At 55.0% G+C, this 20,037-nt stretch overlaps 6 protein-coding genes across 6 annotated transcripts; 3 read left to right on the top strand and 3 right to left on the bottom strand.

The window, feature by feature from the left end:
- Positions 1–4,293: 4,293 nt before the first annotated feature.
- PHACADRAFT_250330 (uncharacterized protein) lies at positions 4,294–7,781 on the top strand. The gene is made up of 8 exons (XM_007392177.1): positions 4,294–5,368; positions 5,424–5,723; positions 5,798–5,907; positions 5,959–6,025; positions 6,077–6,165; positions 6,240–6,337; positions 6,401–6,542; positions 7,015–7,781. Exons 1-8 carry the CDS (start codon positions 4,405–4,407, stop codon positions 7,264–7,266), a joined length of 2,022 nt encoding a protein of 673 aa, XP_007392239.1. The 5' UTR covers positions 4,294–4,404; the 3' UTR covers positions 7,267–7,781.
- A 535-nt stretch (positions 7,782–8,316) lies between these two features.
- PHACADRAFT_250327 (uncharacterized protein) lies at positions 8,317–9,422 on the bottom strand. The gene has a single exon (XM_007392176.1). It carries the CDS (start codon positions 8,985–8,987, stop codon positions 8,430–8,432), a length of 558 nt encoding a protein of 185 aa, XP_007392238.1. The 5' UTR covers positions 8,988–9,422; the 3' UTR covers positions 8,317–8,429.
- Positions 9,423–10,082: 660 nt separating this feature from the next.
- Positions 10,083–10,972, bottom strand: PHACADRAFT_205905 (uncharacterized protein; the record flags this gene model as incomplete). The annotated part of the gene is made up of 2 exons (XM_007392175.1): positions 10,083–10,585; positions 10,674–10,972. 2 exons carry the CDS (start codon positions 10,970–10,972, stop codon positions 10,270–10,272), a joined length of 615 nt encoding a protein of 204 aa, XP_007392237.1. The 3' UTR covers positions 10,083–10,269.
- Positions 10,973–11,257: 285 nt separating this feature from the next.
- PHACADRAFT_87775 (uncharacterized protein) lies at positions 11,258–14,184 on the bottom strand (the record flags this gene model as incomplete). Its single annotated transcript, XM_007392174.1, has 16 exons — positions 11,258–11,764; positions 11,811–11,953; positions 12,008–12,056; positions 12,112–12,286; positions 12,337–12,371; positions 12,427–12,449; positions 12,500–12,550; positions 12,663–13,053; positions 13,175–13,244; positions 13,298–13,333; positions 13,389–13,422; positions 13,482–13,492; positions 13,552–13,636; positions 13,691–13,750; positions 13,807–13,923; positions 13,983–14,184. 16 exons carry the CDS (start codon positions 14,182–14,184, stop codon positions 11,258–11,260), a joined length of 1,989 nt encoding a protein of 662 aa, XP_007392236.1.
- Positions 14,185–14,449: 265 nt separating this feature from the next.
- Positions 14,450–14,869, top strand: PHACADRAFT_250324 (uncharacterized protein). Its single transcript, XM_007392173.1, has one exon. The coding sequence runs from the start codon at positions 14,483–14,485 to the stop codon at positions 14,690–14,692; it is 210 nt and encodes a 69-aa protein (XP_007392235.1). The 5' UTR covers positions 14,450–14,482; the 3' UTR covers positions 14,693–14,869.
- Positions 14,870–19,616: 4,747 nt separating this feature from the next.
- Positions 19,617–19,825, top strand: PHACADRAFT_250323 (uncharacterized protein). The gene has a single exon (XM_007392172.1). The coding sequence runs from the start codon at positions 19,621–19,623 to the stop codon at positions 19,810–19,812; it is 192 nt and encodes a 63-aa protein (XP_007392234.1). The 5' UTR covers positions 19,617–19,620; the 3' UTR covers positions 19,813–19,825.
- The last annotated feature ends 212 nt before the right edge of the window (positions 19,826–20,037 follow it).

The raw sequence follows: 20,037 nt of genomic DNA, 5'->3' as shown, positions 1-20,037 counted from the left end.
ATTGTCAATGATGATAGATAAAGCATGTAAGGCAGCAAGTGACATTGGTATCAAGCTGATCGAGCCTAAGGAGTATGTGGAAGTTGCAGTGAGTCTCTCAGCACATTTGGTGGCCATCTTTGTGGAGCCTTCTATCAAGCACAAAGGCGTGGTAAGCACCATAATGTTTGGCATGCCCAGTGCGCTCTCACGCAGCATATACAACGGGCCATTCTTAAATGCACGCATGCGTGGCAATGGCATCCAGAATGAAGTCTCTGCATGGAGCTTTGGAAGTGGCTCTGGTTTGGGCCAAATGTATACTCGCCCGCTCGCTTGGCCATGTTCCCCTCCAAGCCCAGTATTCCCAATTGCTCCTTCATCCAAGTGCACTTTGCGCGCACCACACTCATAAGAGCGGGCACTATGCGGTGTAATGACGACGTCCCTCGTCTGAGGTTCTCATCTGGGTGCATCACGCGGGCACACATTCATTCCCCTCTGACGATTTCCGGATGTGCGCTCCGGTCTTCGAACACCACCAGGAACGTGAGAACTTGTCGCTTCGCTTGCCTATGACACGATGAGCAGCGGCCGTGCGGTATGTCATCTGTGCGCTTCCGCGGAGTTGATGCCGACGCTCGCCAGGTTACAAGCCAATTAGACGTCAAAGTCTTCTAGAGGGACAGACGTCAAAGTTATCCGTGTGCGGAAGGCCTTCCTGCATTTGATGGTCTCCAACCTTCGGTTCCATGCTTCCCTCGCAGATATTGTACCGTAGCCTCCCCCGCTGTCAGGGCTATTCAGATTGTTGAGCATACCACTAGAAGACAGAGGACTGAACAATCAACGTCAGCTTTTATGATGGGTCACAGCCTACCGGTGTGTTATAACTGCATGCTCCAACAATTATGCTGATCAAAAACAATTCCACAGCACCTTCTCGCGAGATGCCCCTAACGCCTGTGGGACCAAGTCGACATATTGTTAGGGTGCCTATCATTCCTCCTGCCTATCGTCTGCTTCGCAGAAGCCACACGCACGGGGCAACAATCTCCATCTTTTACGAAATCATGCTCCGGTCTCTGCCTTGCGACACTGGCGAGACCCACAGGTTCTCCCACAGCCTATGAGTAATCCACAGTCAGGGGCGCACGGCACACATGTCTCCCGCTTTGTACGACATGTGTTTGTGTCACGGACCCAAGGATCTCAGCTTGCGCCCAGGCTGTGCACATCTGCCCCTTCGCTCAAACTGCGGTCGGTACACGTTTCCTGGGACGCCTTCGCAGCCATCGGAACAACGAGAGATTGATTATGAACCTCGTATGATGAAGCTTATGGCACATCTGCAGGCTTCAACTCGTACGCTGATTGCACGCTTCTTGAACTGCGCTGACAGCTGCATACGGCAAGCAAGGTCCATGGGTCACGTCTAGTAAGCTCTGAGACCCCGGACAACCCACTCTGCTCGGGCTGACTACGAGCCACAGGCCGACAGCGCGTTCCTGACTCAACGACCGCACCTCCTCTAAATGCACGCGATATCTACATTTTGGAACGGTACGCCGACGCGAACCGCTTATCTATCGAGACTTCAGGTACGGACAGACAGATTTCTGCCCAGTCAGCTCAAAACGCCCCGCAGGCTAAATCGATAACAGGAAAGCGGGGCATTATTCGGTCATAGTCAGCGTTGCGCCCACCATATACAGACGTCTGCTCTCTTACGACAGCCTGTCTTCGCCCCGGTCCCCGCCATCTGGAACTTGTTCCTTACATTCAGCTTCACCCTGTGCGACAGTTTTGCGGGCTTGCTGGGCGTGTCGGTGCTTGTGGGCGCCCCTTTATTACTACAACGTTCTGTCACGGTGCGTCAGCGCCGTACCGTTTGTCACCGGTGGTGCGGGCAGCTGCGTATCTTGCGGACGCAAATGCACGACTCAATCTCGAGTCCATCGGCGACGCTAGCGGCGCACTCGGGCTGACCACACCTTACAGCTAATCAATTACTTAATTTTTGCATTGACACGCGGTCACGTTACCTATTACTATATACGTCCTTTGCGCCGTAGTAAGGTCCGTCTGTGTGCTAGGGTCAACTCGGAAGGCTAATTATAAGGCAAGTTCCTGCGTCAGCTCAAGGAGTACCTTGCTGGTCGTCATATCCGTGCCCGACTGGACTCGGAGCAGCAAGGTATCCGAAGCGAATTTTCGAATTTGAATGCCTGAGCCGGCGGGTTGCCCAAGCGCTGTACATCCACGCGCAAGGTCTCTCTTTCTGGCTGTGAAGTTTAACAGCTCACACAATCTCTCGTGCCGACTGTGCTCGGAATATACACGAGTTGCAGTAGTGATTCCCGCGGGACTTCTATAACTGTCTGCAACTATCTACAAAAGCGGCATTAGGGTTTCTCTAACGGTGTATCGCTGCCGCAGCACCTCCTATTCGACGTCCACGAACTGAGGTAGGACGGCGTTGTACCTCAACGTGTACGTCTCGAACTGTATGCGCGCCAGGCAGGGCACCGCCGCCTGTCTCGCGGGGCACAGCACCAAGCGGACCCTGTCATCGCTCTTGACATCTGCTGAAGCGTGACATCGGATTTACACACAAGCTCCCGACAAAGGGATTGGACAGCCCGATGATGACGGCCTCTGAATCGCCGTGGGGTGCAACGACACGTCGCGCGGCTGCGAAGGGGGAGGGGGGGAGGGCTCGTCGTCGGTCGATCGCCCGCTCTGCGAGCCTATCACGTGCACTTTAACGCAGCACACCCTGGCGGTGCCCGCTGCTCGCTGTGCTGGCGCCGGCTTCGCTGTTTCGCTTTTTGCGCCATTGCGTGTTCCTGCTTGGCCTCTTCGTCCGCGCGAAGGGTGGCGACGCTATCGATGGGCCGCTCTACTGTCCGCGGCCGGCAGCAGCCCACGACTCGCGCGGGCGCAGGACGGCAGGGCCGACGCCCGGGCGGCGCCAGTTTGGGGGGTGTGCCCCGGGGGCAGTTTGTGTGGCTCGCGAGGACTTGTGTGTGTGTGTGCTGATGCAGTGTGCAACAGCGGTATCGATAAGCCTGTCCGACGCACGGCAAGAGGGAGAGGAGCAGCGGTATGGCGTGCCCAGTACACACGATTTTTCGGCACCCCGCACCCGTTGTGCGGCGGACGCGGCTGTCGTGCGTCCGTTCTTGAGAGAGTTGCGGGCGAAAGGTGGGGCGAAACAAAAAGCCAGAATGTTGGAACGCCCACCAACGTTCTGCGGCCTGTTGTTGTGGCGCGGTTTTTCAATGGCGATGGCACCATGCGCGCTTCCGTCTATCTGCCCTCTTCGCGGGAGGGCTTCGTGCGCATCGAGATCGGCCTGGGCTGCGCCAAGATTTACGAGGGCGAGGTACAGGCGCAGGATCTTCTATTCGGGCTGTCGAACATGGTGTTAAGCATATGTTGCGCTTGCTCCGACATATGCCGTACTACACCTCCGTATGAGACTGGCCTTTGCGGTGTGGCGTCGACGTGTCCTGCGCGCCGTCACAGGCGGAAGGACGTTGGGTACGTTCTCGCGGGCCGAAGCGTGTCTGCACAAGAGCAGCTTATTTTACGTTACTAAGGTTTGCACACAAACAACGACTTCGTGGTACGTACTCGGGATGTTTGCAATTGGACGGAGTCTTTGAGCGCTGTGTTGATGGAATACTAGGCGCGGGGAGCAGCGCGTGCAGTTCCCGCTCAACCTACGACCCCAATTTGTAATCTGAAATTTTGAGCAAGCGTAGGCGGGAAGGCGAGCCGACCCTTGGCCGTCGTTGCCGAGCTCAGCGTCGCCGTATGCGGGGCGCTATTGCATGCGTATTCTTGCACGCCGAGTACTTGCTTCCTGTCATTGGCCGTCTCGCTCCCCAGAGGATGTAGCCCTGAAGTTTTCTTTAATTATTCCGGAAAAAAGCATCGTCTGCCAGGATGTTGAGATGTCGTATCTTGGTGTATGATGGCTGTTAGGCAGGATCAAAGTACGATGCTGGCTACAACAGGCTACAACGATCAACAACGACGTCGTTCACAAACTATGCGAGCAATGCTCCTCACAATTGCAAAACACTTCTTGCATTTTTTTTGCCGGTTGTGAGCTGTTTTGGGCTAGAGCTCAAGGCACGGATGTTGATTCGTTTCGGAGCTGTCCCGTTTCCGGAAGCAAATGGAGAAATCATTGATCCGGACGCCGAGGAGACACCGACACAGCGACCAGGTAATCCATCTCGCTGAGGACACTCGCAAACGCTGCGCCCTGTTCACGAACTACCCACTAACATCGTCGAGAGCTTTCCCGTCGCTGCAGGTCCCCGTTAGGACCTCGCAAAAAGTACACTCTTTCTTCAGATCTTCTCAACAACCACCTTTCCCTTAGCTCCAACTGTGTAATAACTCCTCGACATGCCGGCCACCTCGACTCACGTTAATGGACATTTGGGCTCGCATACCCTGGAGCAATCGCCACCGCAGACACCATCTTCACCGGGAATACACTCGGCAGGTTGGAGATCACTCCTTCGACTGGGCAATCAGTCCAGCAAGAGGCTCGTCAGCGGCTCCACGCTCACGCTCGATACCAACACGCTGGCATCCGAGGCTACGTCCGCAACTCTCGCTCCTTTATCTCCTAATCCTGCTGTGCCGTCAGACCACTCGTCATATCACTCGTCGTTATCAACAGACTCGAACAGCAGGCCGTCCAAGAACTCCTCACTGCGCACGCCAAGCACGCCGTCGTATGTCTCACAGACCGTAGGCGAAGGAGATGAGACGATTAAAGGCAGCGGAAGAGCTCGGCCGCAGCCCAAGGCGAAGTCGAATGGCAATACAAAAGCGCCTCTGACTGCGAGTCCGTCGCAAATGTCATTTGCACCCCCCACGCCCTCTCGCTCGGGTCCTCTATCGCCCAAGGCCTTTGGTGCCAACGCGACACGCTTCATCCGCCGCGTGGCCTCTGCACCCAACGCCAAAGGCCTTTTCAGCCTCGGCTCGCGCTCAGGGTCGGGCGCGACCACGAAGAACGGCCTTCTCGCGCCTAGCGACATGATGCCGTCGCAACCGGAGCACGAGGGCAGCTCGCTCGAGACGATCTCGTCCACCTCCTCGCGCGGACGCCCTACGCGGACTGCGCGGGCGAACAGCAGCAACGCGGTGCCCAAGACCAAGGATCGCATCACGAATGCGAACGGCGACGGCCCAGGGAAAATTACCTTCCGGCGGACGTACTCCAGCCATTCGATCAAGGTGCGGCAGGTGGAGGTCGGGCCCGGCAGCTTCCAAAAGATCAAGATGCTCGGCAGAGGCGACGTCGGCAAGGTGTACCTGGTGCGAGAGAAGAAGAGCGGAAAACTTTTTGCGATGAAAGGTGCGCGCGCGAGCTGCCGCTGGTTTCTTGTGCTTGCATCTGAGTGGCGCGACAGTGCTTTCCAAGAAGGAGATGATTGAGCGCAAGAAGATTAAGCGTGCGCTCACAGAACAAGAGATCCTCGCCACGGCCAACCATCCGTTCATCGTGACCCTGTACCACTCCTTCCAGTCAGAGCAGTATCTGTACTTCTGCATGGAGTACTGCATGGGTGGCGAGTTCTTCCGCGCACTGCAATCTCGGCCTGGCAAGTGCCTGTCTGAGGATGGCTCACGGTTTTACGCCGCTGAGGTTACTGCCGCGCTCGAATACCTGCACCTAATGGGCTTTATCTACCGGGACCTCAAGCCGGAAAGTAAGTCCCAAAAATATGTTGTCGTCGACTCCGTGCGGCGGTATGTGCGGCGGTCGCTTATGAGCCTCGTGTAGACATTCTTTTGCACCAGTCTGGACACATCATGTTGTCGGATTTCGACCTGGCAAAGCGGTCGGGCGTCTCCGGCGGTCGGCCAGCGACCATCCACCAGGAAGAGAACGGCGTATGTGTCTCATGGGCTACATGGCTGTATTCGCTTACTAGGAAACCTCAGATACCATTAATCGATACGCGGTCTTGTACTGCCGACTTCCGTACTAACTCCTTCGTCGGAACAGAAGGTGAGTCGCACCGTTGTGGCGCCTATCGTCTCTAACTTTGTTTTTTCTTAGAGTACATCGCTCCTGAGGTCATTCAGACCGCCGGCCATACGTCAGCGGTAGATTGGTGGACCCTCGGCATCCTCATCTACGAGATGATCGTGAGTATCTTCAGCATAATCCACGCATCGCCTGTAATTTCCGTGTTCTGACCGGCCGTTTTTTTTTCTCCCAGTACGCGACTACTCCGTTCAAGGGCGCAGAACGCAACGACACCTTCCACAGTATCATGCACGTCCCAGTCTCTTTCCGGGACACTCCCAAAGTATCGGCGTACGTCTTTCATTTCCGATAGCATTATTTCGAATTTCAACCCTGAGACTGATCGCGTTCTAGGTCCTGCAAGGACATCATCTCGCGTCTTCTGGACAAGCGAGAAACAACACGCTTAGGTAGCAAGAGCGGCGCCTCGGAGGTGAAGCAGCACAAGTGGTTCTCGAAGATTAACTGGGGTCTCCTCCGCAACACGCAGCCGCCGGTAAGCAGATCACTTTCCCTCGTTACGTGCTTTCATTCCAGATTCTTTGATGGCGAGCCTGTGGGTTTCTTGACGGCCGTTGTGGCGCACTAGCTCCAACGAAGCGCAACGTGTCCCTGGCCTAGGTCTGCCCGCAGCCCTGCGCCGCAGCTAGGGTCCATGTGCTGCTTGATTAAATTTCGAGCAGCACTGTGGCTGCGAATGCGGAGTTCGGCCGAGTCACAGCTGTCCCGAGTGACAGTGTGCTCCTTCTATAGACCGTGGGGTGCTCACGGCCGCCCATGACGCTCTCCGGGCGCGTCAGTCGGCTGGCAAATAAAGATGGTGGCTGGGACCTGCCGCACTGAGAGCTCACGGCATACTCTGACCTCATTGATGCCGTCGTTTGTCTTCCCGAACTCTATGGATAACCTCATCGATGCCCAAGCGATTTCCTCATCATCTGTGCATATGCTTACACGCCTTGTTCCAGATCGTGCCGACGGCCTCGAATGGTGTAGATGCCGTTAATTTCCGGCAAATTCGCGAGTCGGACTCGCTGCACCTTGAGCGGCAGCACACCCACATCCCGGGCTCGCCGAATATCAAAGGCGTCGCGGGTGCAGGCGGCGTACCGGGCACACCGGGCCTCGACGACGGCATAGAGCCCCCTCCACCCGAGGTCGACCTCTTCGGCGCGTTCAACAGCATCACACTACACTATGACGGCGAGGACGAGTGCTGAGTGACTCGCCTGCGCGACGCCAGACGCGCCATTTTCGTTCTGGACTGTGGTAGTTCTTCTCATGGGATCTCGTTCGCATCTTTTGATCTCTCTTAGTCCTCTCATCCTTTACAATCTCGCTCGTGTCCGCTGCTCTTTTCTCTCTCTCATTCTCTCTCATTCTCTCATTCTCTCACCTCCGCTTTCCTCGGGATGACAATTTGCGTGTGTTATATATGCTTCTCCGTTGCTCGCTCATCAATGCTTGTTTATTCCCAGCCCCGCGCGTCGTACTTCACCCCTCCCTCACGGGCCTGGGCAGGCGGCTCCAGGGGGCTGGTGCTCGTTCATACCACTCAACTCTCCTTTCTTAGTGACACTGTACCATCACATCCTGCATTCTTTTTTCCCTAGTTACTGCGCTGGCGTTGCAATCTCCACAATCGCTTTTCGGTCGTCATCTTTCATCACTATACCTATTACGCTACTCATCACAAACCATTAAATGGATTTCTGCAAGTTGCACATAGAGGTTCCACTTTGGCTCGATGTATGGGAGGTGGTCTATGCGATTATCAATGTTGCTGGTTTGGTTTTTGCTATAACGCTCTCGATGCATGGTATACCTCAGCGGACATGTGTGTGTTAAGATGGGCCTATCTTAGGAAGGTCAGCAAGGGAAGAAACTGCTGCATGAAGTTGTGTGGAATTGTGCGGTCATCATCCAGAACATGTATGCATCGAGCTTGGAGACGTTCTATGGGCTCATAAATGAAACCTTGCATTTCTGAAGGTTATAAATAATGTTTATCTAGAGGGCGGGGCCCGGCATATGCTAGCGATTTCGAGCCCTCCCAGGAGGTCAAAATAGTAACTGGGACCTTTTGTAATTCTTTACGCCTCGCATCGAGGTGCAGATTACCAGACTTTGTAAGTACACGCGGATTCTTGATATTATTTAGGACTGACTGGGAGGTAAATGTTTTTAACTTGGGTAGATACCAAATGTAGACAGAAGTGTGCGAGCGCTTTATTTCTTTCCCACGCTCCTCCCCGAGACACGGCGAAGAGCATGATGGGTTCATTACTCTCGTACTTCACTCAATTCTCGCCTGTTGCGGCATCGACGCGACGTAGGGGTCCTGGTTCATCGCGTTAAACTACAGAAAGCCATTGAAAGGCTGCTATGATACATTAAGTCCTTGTGAGTAACCCATACACTGTGATTCGACGGCATGCGCTGGACTGAGGCACCTGCCGCTGCAGGAAACACACCCACACACCATGGCATTCGTACAAGCACTACGGCTCTCACACCGCCAGCGGCGAACATTCCTTTCAGCACTCTTCACAGTCACCGCCGCCGTCTCGGTGCTAACCGTCGCGGGTTCTGACGTGCTGCCTTGCCCGGCTCGGAGCAGCACGAAGCGCTTTGCGGAGGAGGAAGGGGTGGGGCAGGGACGCGTAACGAGGGGACGGACCGTCGTCGAGAAGCGGCCTCGGAGATGGATAGAGGAGACGCGGCCGTGATAACCCGGCATACGAACAATTGTGGCACGACCGTCGTCCGCGAAGCGAGGAGAGAGAACGAACGATCTTTCGACGGCCCGCCCAGCCAGAGGGACATTATCGGGCTTTCCATGCACCAAAGTTCGTCCGAGAACATATCCAAACGTAAAATTAAGCATCACGACCCTCGAAATGCTTGGTCGTAAGACGTACCAAACCTTGCGACTTGACATGGAGGGAAAAAGTGCCGGGATGAGGAGGGGACCTCGGTATCAGGGTTTAATCTGTCGGACTGGTACGCTGTTGTCTCCCCTGGGCATCCAATACTGTAGTGCGTGCGGTGACAGTGCATGGTCCACAGCCCTGGCACTCACGTTTTACGTTCACAACGCCCTATGCGGCACTTGTCGAATTGTAATCACAAGCGTCGGGGCAAATGCAAATAGAGTTATGCCGAATGCAGGACCTAGCGTGCACATCGGAGACAGCCTTGGGAAACACGTTCATAACGCGACGGAGAATAATAGCGATCACGTTAATCGAACGGGCGGGACAAGATTTCGAGGTCATGGATCAGTCTCTAGCCTACGGGGAATGGCGGCAACTTGCGAAATAGTCCACGGGCCTCCCGTCGCTCTTGAGAGCGAGGAAATTTCGGTAAGTGGCGGGCGTGCTATTTGCCGAAAGATATGCTCATGACGGACGGTGTACAACAGCTACCATGTCTGTATTGCAACAAGATTAGAAAAGAGTCGCAGCTAGCTTTGCATGCACACGAGGCCAACTAATCCCATGCCGATCAGAACCGCCTTAAGCTTCTCTTCCACCTTCAGCACCCCTGATGGCTTCCATACAACTACGACATTGCCCACGAAGCGTAATCTTGAATGGCGGGGTTTGTATGGTAGCCTGCTATGCCCGCGAGACGAGGCGAGTACGCTGCAGAGTCGTTCAGGAGCTCGTCGCGAGATAGAGACACAGAGCGCAGATCCGTCTGCACCAGTCCAATACCGTCGTCGCGTCGCACACGGACCCCACTACAAACGCCGCACCAGGTGCGGAACGCGTGTTCCGCCTCCGCAGGGTCGTCCAAGAGAGGCATGGTACGGGCTCGCGGTATCTCATACCCAAGGGTCATCGTTCAGGAAGTCCGCGACGACGACGGTCCTGTTCGCGTAGTGCATTCGCGTCCGCGAGCGGGTCTGTTGAAGTTAGCATACCATCTCAGTCCCGACATCGCGCTCCCGAGGTGGAGCTGCCGGGTCCTCGGGGCACCGCACTCAGCGGACACTCGAGGAACCTAATCCCGAGATGGTCCATACCGAGCTGTTGTACATTCATCTTGTCGGGCTGCGTCTGGACATCTGCCGCTGTATCGACAAGGGCTATGAGGAAAGGGTCCGTCTCGTCCGCGTTCTACGGATTATGGCTGCCTCAGATCGGTTCCCAAGTCATTTCAGTGGTACTAAGAGAAATGTACGGGGGTGTGGCGGATGCTGGTGTGATTGAGCATGATCAGGGTCGTTTGGGCAAAGGAGACAGTAGTTCAGTCGTATACGACCATTGCGAGTCAGGAGTTGTGTGAGTAGGATATGCAGGCAAAGGCCTCTGAATCTCTTCACTGGCCTTACCATTGGGAGAGCCGGGTATATCCTGGTAGGGAACGTATTCTTCAGCGATCGCTTTGCCAACAAGAACGGTGTCGGCCTGGGCCACGATTGACTTCCGGGGGACTGTGGGGTTAAGTCCGTCGATCGTCCTCGAGTGCTTCCATAGCGGCTGCGACGGAAGTGTCCTCACCGGGGAGGCTGAGAACGATCCTAGTGCGCTGCTGGCGGGGAGAACCGCGTTAGAGAAAGGGTGCCAGTGATTGGGGACGCCGTTGACTAGTCCAGTCTGAGCTGGAGTCTACTGATTACCATGTCCGTGATGTCGGGGACGGATCCTCCAGGATCAAGCGAGACGACTCGTAGAGCCCGCCGCGTGCGTTCTCGACAGGCGGGCCGTGACCAGACCAGAGCCCTCTGAGATTGTCGACGGTGTCGATGCGCGAGGCCGGGTTGCAAGTGACGAGAAGAAGACGCGTCTCTAGATAGTCAAGATCAACAAGGAAAGAGCCGACTCCCAGGATCGACGGAGTAATATAGAAAAGGCTTTGGCCAGGGAAAGAGCAGCCAGGGGTGTCAGTACTCATGACAGGGATGCACATACCGAACATTGCTCGCATCTGTGCTCCCATACATTGTCACCAGCGTTTCGTCTAGCGTCGAGTGTGTGGTGGCATGCGCTTCAAGTTGTTCACATATCCCGTGGTGCGCCACGGCATGAGGCTATGAGGAGGTGAGATAAACTCAGTGCACATGATCTTACACGAGGCGGAGGGCATCGAACTTTGCTCGACGTAACGGTATCTGAAGTCATCCCGGGAGCCTGCGGAGCAGCCAGATAAGCCTGGTATTTCCATTTCTTCAATTTACCAATGTCGGAGTTGACATGCGCGAGCTCAGTTAACAAGTCTCCTTGTAGACTTGCATCGACGTGCTCTCCGGCATTCGTCGCTCCCCGTTTGTATTGCACCGAAGACAGCGTGGTATGTGTGATGCATGGTATACTTACATGATAATGATACAGTTCTACACTGTGTCCAGAATATGTGATGATGTCCCTGCGTCTCCCCGGTCCCAAAATGTAAAAAGGTGTAGGGAAATCTAAGCCAGAGTCTCGTCTGATGCGCAGGACGACTCTGAGTTTTGGCGTTTTCGGTAGTGTGCCTCCTGCTCCTCGTGACTGCCACTATTTCTCCGTTCAGCGCCGGTAGAGGCAGATAGAGAAAAGGGTGAACGCACGGTAGTATGTTCTCCTGGATCGGCAGGCAGCAGAGTAGGCAGAAAAAATTGCAGGCCGCCTGGCAGATGAAGACGACGCGAAGCGCTTCCGCGTACGAGTGCACAGCAGCTTGCTGGTGCTCCGGGCTCAGTTCGGAGATGACATTTGTCGAGTGCCGGATGCTCTCGATGATCTATCAAGTAGCCGGAACAGTCAGTCCGTAGAGCCACCATCTTGGAGGAAAGGGCTCTTACCTTATGGGCGCCAGGTCCAGTAATGCTCTCGCGCAGCTTGTTCGTGAGGACCGCTTGAAGGAGCGCGCCGCTGAGACTGACACCGAGCACCTGTCCGGTGGTCCTGAAGAGGTACGTGACTGGCCACGCGGTGAGCCCTTGTCAAATACAGCAGAACGCCAGGGAAGACTCACTTCCTGTGGCGACAGCAAGGTCCTCTTTAACCACGCTTGCGATCATCGCCTGCGGGCCCGTCGGTCACGGATTGCGGAAGAAGTTACAGGAAGATGGAACTTACGATCAAGGTGGTCGTGATCACGCTTGCCATACCGAGACCTTGTGGGACAATATCGAGCCAGAGATGCCACGTAGGTGTATCGTCATTCCAAGACGCGACCGTGATTGCGGCAACCACGGTCATTGCACACGATACAAGGGTAAGCGTGTACAGCCTTCCGGTCCGCCGCATGACCCTGTGGAAAAGGTTGGTTTCTCGACAATCCAACAGTGGTAGGCGACTTACCAGCCTGCGAACACGGAGCCCGTGGAGATAGCCACCTGCCAATCACCATGTTAGCCGAATGGCGCGCTCGGGCGGAACCCAAGTACATACGGAGTGTGGAAGAAGATGCAGGCCTGTCACAACAGTCAGATTACGGTCTCACGGAACTAGGTTCCACACCCACCTGCACCAGTTGACGAATTCAGCCGCACTGCGGAGAAGTACTGCGACCTGACTTAGATGGAGCCTGGAGCGATACACGTGGAGATGCGTACCAATGGAATGTTATACAGCTACGCACGTATAGAGGATCAGCGGCCGATGAGGGCGGACCTATCGCGGGAGACGTACCATGGAAAAGGCAGCCATGCTTCCGAAGAAGTTGGAAAGCGAGACGGCAAGCGGTGTTCGCTGCCTTACAAGACGCATCGGCATCACTGGGTACGAGGCCCACCGGGACTCAACCATGACGAAGAGCGCGCACCAGACCGCGCTGGAAACGAGCAGACCCCAGACAACAGGGTGAGACCAAGGCAGCTCCTCGGTAGATTTCAAACTGAGACCCAACAAGAGAGAGCCGACGGTGAGCACAAGCGTGAGCGAGCCAAAGCCATCTATGCGCTGGACCTTTAGGCGCATAGGCTGATTTTCAATCTCTGCGGGCAACTTGATGTTGACCTTTGCTGTCACAAGAATGAAGGAGAACAGAAGAATAGGCATCTGACAAAGATGAGGCGCCTCGGCATGAGCGTGCGCATCAATACAGGCCCAAGAACTGTTTCACCTGTAGTAGGAAAGCCGAACGCCTGGAAGGACGAGATCAGAATTTCCGGAAAAGACAATCAGCGCGCAATTAGACACACCAGCCAAAGGTGTCGTTCAGCCACCCGCCGAGAGGGCCGCCCAGGCCGGCACCGAGACCGAACAATCTGACAAAGGCCAGTTAGCTGAAGCTCCGTCGATGCTATCGGAATCAGATTACACGTTCGTCATGCCCTGATAGAGGCCTCGCTGCCGTCTGAAATCCACGGTAAGTACGGCATGTCTCGGGAGACGCGACTATGCGAACGCACAGTGGTATCAGGTCGGTCACGGCTACACTCGATACTGACAGGAGAATTCAGGATATCAGCTCCATGACGTCACCAGAGATCTGTATAGAATACCTGTCATCACGCTGAGAAGATATCGCTGTGAGCGTAATTCTCGCGGTGAATGAGCAAGAAGGTTGCCTACCCTCCGCCTCCCATGCCTGCTATCGCACGCGCTGCGATCAGCGCATCCATTGAGGGCGCAAGGCCGCACAGCAATGTGCCAAATCCTGCGGAATGCGTGAGGATCAGCTCTAATTTTTTGCGCTACACGGGCCACATACCGAAGAGGGAGAGGGCCAGTAGCATGGCGCCTTTCCGCCCTAGTATGTCGGATAAACGTCCTGCACGCGGACCCTCAGCTAAATCGGTTCAGTCTGGTGCTTGGAGACAGACGCACCATAGAGCGGAGTGAAACAACATACTGAGAGCAAGTACGAGGTACCGATGTACGACGATCGGTTGGACTCGTGAAAGTAGCTCCCTATGGGAGCGAGGAGCGTCGCGACGATTGTTCCTGGGAACGCAAGGTCAGGGTCATCTTTTGCCAATGGCGTAGAGCACGTTTCGCCCCACCATCGAGTGCGCCGAGGAAGACGGCACTCCAGAGACCCGCGAGCACCCAGGCGAGGTCACCTTTCGAAGCTTTGTTGAGAGGTTTGAACTCGTCCGGGGACTGCGGTATCGACTCGTGTTCTGCGGCATCATAGGACTGGGGTGGGTCCCGGGAGGTCAGTAGTGGGCTCCTTTCTGAAGGCGTGCGATGGTGGGAGGACATGTCTGACTAGAGGAGGTGTGGGATGTGTCCGTGGAGAGTAGGAAGTGGAGGATGAAGTATATAAAGTATTCGGGAAGATGAGCTTCAATATTTTTACTCCTGGACAGGACTGACGGATCCCCGGCTCGCCGGAGAGATGCGAGAGGGTTCTCTGGTTAGGAGAAGATGGAAGACCGAGGCGGGGCAGAAAGTCTGATGTCCGTCAGCGCGACTCGCTGGAGGCCGCATGAGTTTTAAGGCAATGCTCGCGGCGCTTAGCGGTTGAGATCACGCTCAGAGATTCCCTGGCTAGCCACGAATGGCAACCCTGACAAGGATCACCTCGCTCGCCGCCTGCTTACCGCGGTTCCGCCCTCCCAGGATCGCCCTGCGTCGGCCACCAAACCACCCATCTCGCGAAAATTGTGCGTCGGCAAGCCCAGGGCAGGCACCGCGCTCCGTCGTTGCACGGGTTCCGCCCCGCAGTCTGCGGCCCCCGCTCGCCAAATTCACCGATCCGGCAGCCTGACCAGCGGCGAATGCGGGATGCGATATCTGGACGTGCGGCCGCGACCTGTAAGCGCATTCGTCGATAGTGCTCGCCAGTCGCGACCAAGCCACCCAGGCTATCTCCTCTCTCCTAGAGTTCATAAACCTCCGACCTCATCGGAGGTATGCAATTTCTATTGATTAGCCTCGTGAGTCTGGTCTCCGGTTCGTCCACCCTGGCTTTGAATCTCTCGCCGCTCGTAAGCGTAACACACGACTCACCCTCGCCTCTCTACCCTAGCCCCTCGCTGCCAGCGACGACGTCCATTTGCCGGCGCACCTGTTCCGCCTCGCGTGGCCCAGCCATGATCCGCGGCCTCGGGATCGGAGCGCCAGGGTGGCAGGATCTCACTCTTTCCGTCGGTGCTGTGCTCTCTGTTGGCCAATTGCGGTATCAACTTCGCGCTCGCCGTCCAAGTCCTTGCTCGCCGGGCCAGATATCTAAGCACTCTCGGCGCGCTCGCGGGTCGAACGGAGCCGTTTACTAGGACCCACTAACGCTGACGACTCGCCGGATGTGTCAGAAATTTGTGGATTGGTATGGCGAGCTCCCTGCGCATCCGATGTACGTCTCTCGCCGCGTCGGCTGTCAGTGAACTGTTTTTATTGTACGGCAGCAATCGATCACATTATTACTTAAACTGGAGGTTCCCCAAATGTCACGGTTCCCTCTGCAGGCGACCCTGCTGCGTACCAGTGGCCCGTCATACATGATCCATCTGAAGCTGGAGCTCCATGCACGTCGTAAGGCATGATCTCATCTTGTAATTCTGTCTCCGAGTCGGTACTAGGACGTTGTGTAATACCAACAATCTGCCGCCGTGACCAAGCTCCCCACCCAGGCAGCCATGATGGCTCCCAGCTCGGTTGAATGTGTTCACAGACTCAATCGTTTCCCAAGGGAAACATCAGAGGATGATGGGCTCTGGGCTGCGGTGGATATCTGTGAAGAAAACCATATCGGACTCTGTGCGTGACGTGACCTTCTGACAATTTTTTCCTATCTTCTTTTTTAATTGGTCTTATCCTTAGATGCCATTATCGCCTACCATACCGTAAATCATCCATTGCCACGTCTTTTACGGAACCTCACATAAACGGGCAACGACATCTCACCTCCTAATCGTTCGCTATGCCTCTATTTGGTGTAGGACGTTCGCTAGAGGTAGCACACCACCTCGCGGCTGCCCTTGCCGTGAGCCATTCTTCGATTCCTCCGCTTCATCGGAGGTTAGAGCTCGCTGCTATTGGTCCACAGAGGAGTCAGGCGGGTCGCACTCCACCGAGGTCGGATGTTGACGTGAGTAATTTCCCCTAAATCGATCGGGCCCCGAATTTATTGCGTAAATAAACACCGTTTACCTCCTCAAGCTAGATGTTATTGCCGGCCGCTGCCTAGGAACCATCTCACGGTTGAAGCAATGCTGGACGATCGGCTTCGAAGACGTGCTGCTTCTATCGTGCGCCGATGAGTGGTCGATCAGTTGCCACGGTGCCTTCGCCGCACACATATGCTCGCCATGACAGGGGTGCATTGAGCTGCGCTCCGCGCTCGCCATTGCCTCCCACTCCACAGCGTGGATTGCGCACCGAGTTTCAGCAGTATCCTCCCGCTCTTCCTGCCGAGATTGGTGGCGCAAAGGCCTGGCAGGCGAGGCACAATCTCGGCACGGGTAGGCTTCGTTCAATTATGTGCATGCGGAAAGTTGACCCCATGCAAGCGGTCAGATCGTCTGGAATGCTGAAATGGTTGCCCTGTGGCCTCCGACCAGTGTCGGAGGTGCTGCGATTGACGAGTAAGCGGCCTGTTCTGTTTCCATCCTGTTAGCCAGCTGACGCACACGGATTTACTCAGCGGTGACATGGACGGCCCCGGGAGATAGAGCTGACGCGGCAGGGCATCTCTACGCTGCTTTTCCCTGCTTTTTTTCGCTCTTTTTTTGCGATCGATGAGCACATCGGGAGGCTACTCGGTACGTCCGAATGCCGACGCGTGTCGCGTCTTCTCACGCAATGTTAACATGGTCCCTTTCCAACGGTAACAGGGCATCTATGCAAAGTCCTCAGGCTCTGTACAACTTCATGCTAGCTTAGGACGCTGCCGTAGCGTGAACGACGCCGTCCGCGAGGTACAACTAGGTGTAGGTCATGGGCTACTTTCGATGTAGTGGCATCCACATCCAACAACCTTACTCCATGAATCATGGCTTTGACCAAGCTTTCCAGGTGTCTGTTGTCAGCTGAGCAGCTACCTTCATATCGTCCAACTAGAGGCCGCTTACACAATTCGGAGGAAGCATCGGCGAATTGGTAAGTTCGGTCAAGATTGGGAGGGTCGAAGTTCACAATGTTGATTCCTAGGTCACTCCAGACCCGGACCGTGTACGGTCTTGTGACGAGACTCTTCTCTCATTTCGAGAAGAGCGAAGGATGGTGTGGCACCCAGAGACTAACCACTTCATGGGAGAACATTCGGTGGCAAAGAGCTGACAAAACTCACTCCGGACTCTTTCCTACTGGTTTCCTTCCCCAGCAGCGCTCGTTTGAACCATACGCTGTGCGCCTCCATGGAGCTGTCACCGGAGCTCAAGGCTCCTCGACCAGCCCGCGCCACCTCATCCTTACCGCGCAAATGTTGTTTTTAGCAGGCGCTGCCAGCGCCTCTCTACCCTCACGGACGCCACTCGTACCTGCACTCCAGCACAGCTCCGGACTCCGTTGAGTCCGTGGAAACTTTACCGGCAACGCCTGTTCTACCCCCTTCGAATCGCCGCCAGCCCACCGATCGCGTTCTCGCACCCATCTCGCGGCCTGAGGCGGCATCTCGGTGTCTCAACGTGAAGTGGCGGTGCTTCGCATCTTTCTATCTTCGCGGCCCTTTCATTCCCGCGGCTCGGCGACTTGTCGCCACGAGCTCCTCTGGCAGGTGTCTACGGTGTGGTCGCGGGGCTTTTGGCGGAGGGGAGCATGCGCCGGTTTTATCTGCTGCGCCTGTCTGCCTGCGCAGCTCCAGATGCCAGTGGCGTATGGCGTTCCGAGACTGATCGCGTCGATACCCTGCTGCCGTTCTGTCCATTACTACGCTGCAGCAAGCGATACTCTCTCTGGTGCATCTGTCATGTCTGTTCTTATAATCGTATGAAAGTCGAACTCGGATGGTGTCACAGGCTGTCGAGTCGTAATGATATTAATGGAACGGTCATTGTTGCGGTACTCTTGCAAGGGCACTCCTAACATTATTCTACGTGCACTGCGCCGTTCGTTCTAGCAAAGTCGTGCAAGCCAGTGCACTCCGTGGCACACAACTGACACCGAGATCTAGATCGCGTAGCGTTTAATAGCGCCCGCTTTGTTCTACGTGCCAGAACTCGATCCTAGTACCCGCGAAGCCGCAAATGACCGACGTGGTCGCCAGTCATCGACTGTTAGCAAGGCAGCTTGCTAACACTGACGAGAAATCGGATGTGATAAACTCTGTTGTACTATTAATTGCTGGTGAGTATGACAGTTTGCAAGGGTTTCTCGTGGTGTCAAGCTCTGTCAAATGACTGTACTTACAGAGCAGCTGGGTGCACCGCTATCTCTTGTTACTGTGATTATCCAGGCGGTGCCATCAGGAGATACCGACCATGCATCCGACAAAGGCATCTCCTACCTGCTCGGGCGAACAAACACGACACGATTGAAAGGATAGGTATGAAATGGCAACAGTGTAGAAAATACATATTCTTGTACCACCTCAAGCTAGACTCATTTCCCATGGGAGCGTTCCAAAGGTAGCTGACTCTCAAAGCAAAGTCTCCCCGGCATCTATGATTGTCATATCTGTACAGGTTTACAGGACAGTCAGTTCCTTTGAATGCCTCAGCCGGGTGCTCGGGGTCATCGTCGCCAGCACGTGACTTTAATATGGAGATCGCAGCCCAACCTCTGTGGCAAGATGCTCGAACACCATGATTAACCGATATATCTTGCGGTGTGATTTACCCTCACTCTTTGGGTTGCTTACTTGTATTGCTCACAAATATCTCCAAACAGTATACCTGGGCCGCTTCCGGCACTTATATCCTACTGGGAAATCCTGAACTGCACCGCTGCATTTGTAACATCCTGACGAGCGTTGAACGAAGTTGAACGTTGACGACCAAGCTGGAGTCTCATCGCTCCCTCTTGTCTCACAAGTCTGGTGCAGACAGTTTCGCCTTCGCCTCTTTGGTGCTTTTGCGCTAGAGAGCGAGCGCGACTGCCATATGCTCTACTACATACTTCAATCCCCCATTGTCAGCTTGGCTTGCGGAGCACACCACCGCCTTGGAATTCGACATTGCTTTCTTTCCCAATCATCCCCTCTCAGGCTTGATGACGCTCGTTCGCCTCTTGACGGCATGCCGCACCGTTATCGAGACGAAGTGTCACACTCGTGTCCCCCTTAGGCTGTGTTACAGTGGGTTCCTGCATAACATCACCTCCCTTCAATTTCCATCATTCCGGGTTCTGCGCCGCGTATTGGTGCATATCCCTACCTAGAGGATATCAATCTGATCGCTGTTACATGGTCCGGTGTCATTATCCCAACAGTCAGCAATGCCTGCACTGGCACCTTCAGCCATGTCCGTAACGTTCGGCTGCAAGATTACACAAACGACTGCATGCTTGGATCTTAGCCACCACCGCAAGTACATGATACTCAATCGCCAGACGTCGAACCGCAGGGCCAGCAGTCCCTGCGCGGGCATGTGCCATCACCGAACTCATACAGACGTCCCTGCTCGAGGACGTCGTCGAAAAGTCACAGCGCAAGGTGAAAGAAGCAATTCCAAGCCATTTTAATCGTTGGCATATCAGGTCTTCATATTCACGGGTTGTCCACAAGATACTTACACATTCGTTGGCGGTTTAATGGCCTCGATGTTCAAGAAGCTGTTCACATACGTCGCCGTTCAAGCTATCAGGTCAATACCTTCTGGCGACAGCAACAAGACTTGGTCCGTTCGTCGAGCAGCTCTCGCCGCCTCCGCCAATTTATCGTCCTACGAATATCTGCCCTCTCGCAATTGGTCCACGATCGCTTCCCTTTTACCTGTACTTTCACGACTGTAGACGCTCTAGATTCTTCGTGGAATGGCTCCGGAGGTTCCTTCAGAGCGACGCTCCTCCGCTCTCTACAACAAGGTCATGTGAGCCACAGACAGCCATCCGGCCGTAAATTAGTGTTCACCATGACCTCAACCTGCCTGGTGAGAGGTGCTTTCAGCCAGCATTATCTGATATTTCCGAGGAGCCGTTGGCAAAAATACGAGAAGAAAAGGTGTGCATCAGAAAGTG

The sequence above is a fragment of the Phanerochaete carnosa genome, assembly GCF_000300595.1.
Source record: "Phanerochaete carnosa HHB-10118-sp unplaced genomic scaffold PHACAscaffold_2, whole genome shotgun sequence".
Lineage (NCBI taxonomy): Eukaryota > Fungi > Basidiomycota > Agaricomycetes > Polyporales > Phanerochaetaceae > Phanerochaete > Phanerochaete carnosa.
This window is presented reverse-complemented; position numbering and strand designations above follow the sequence as displayed.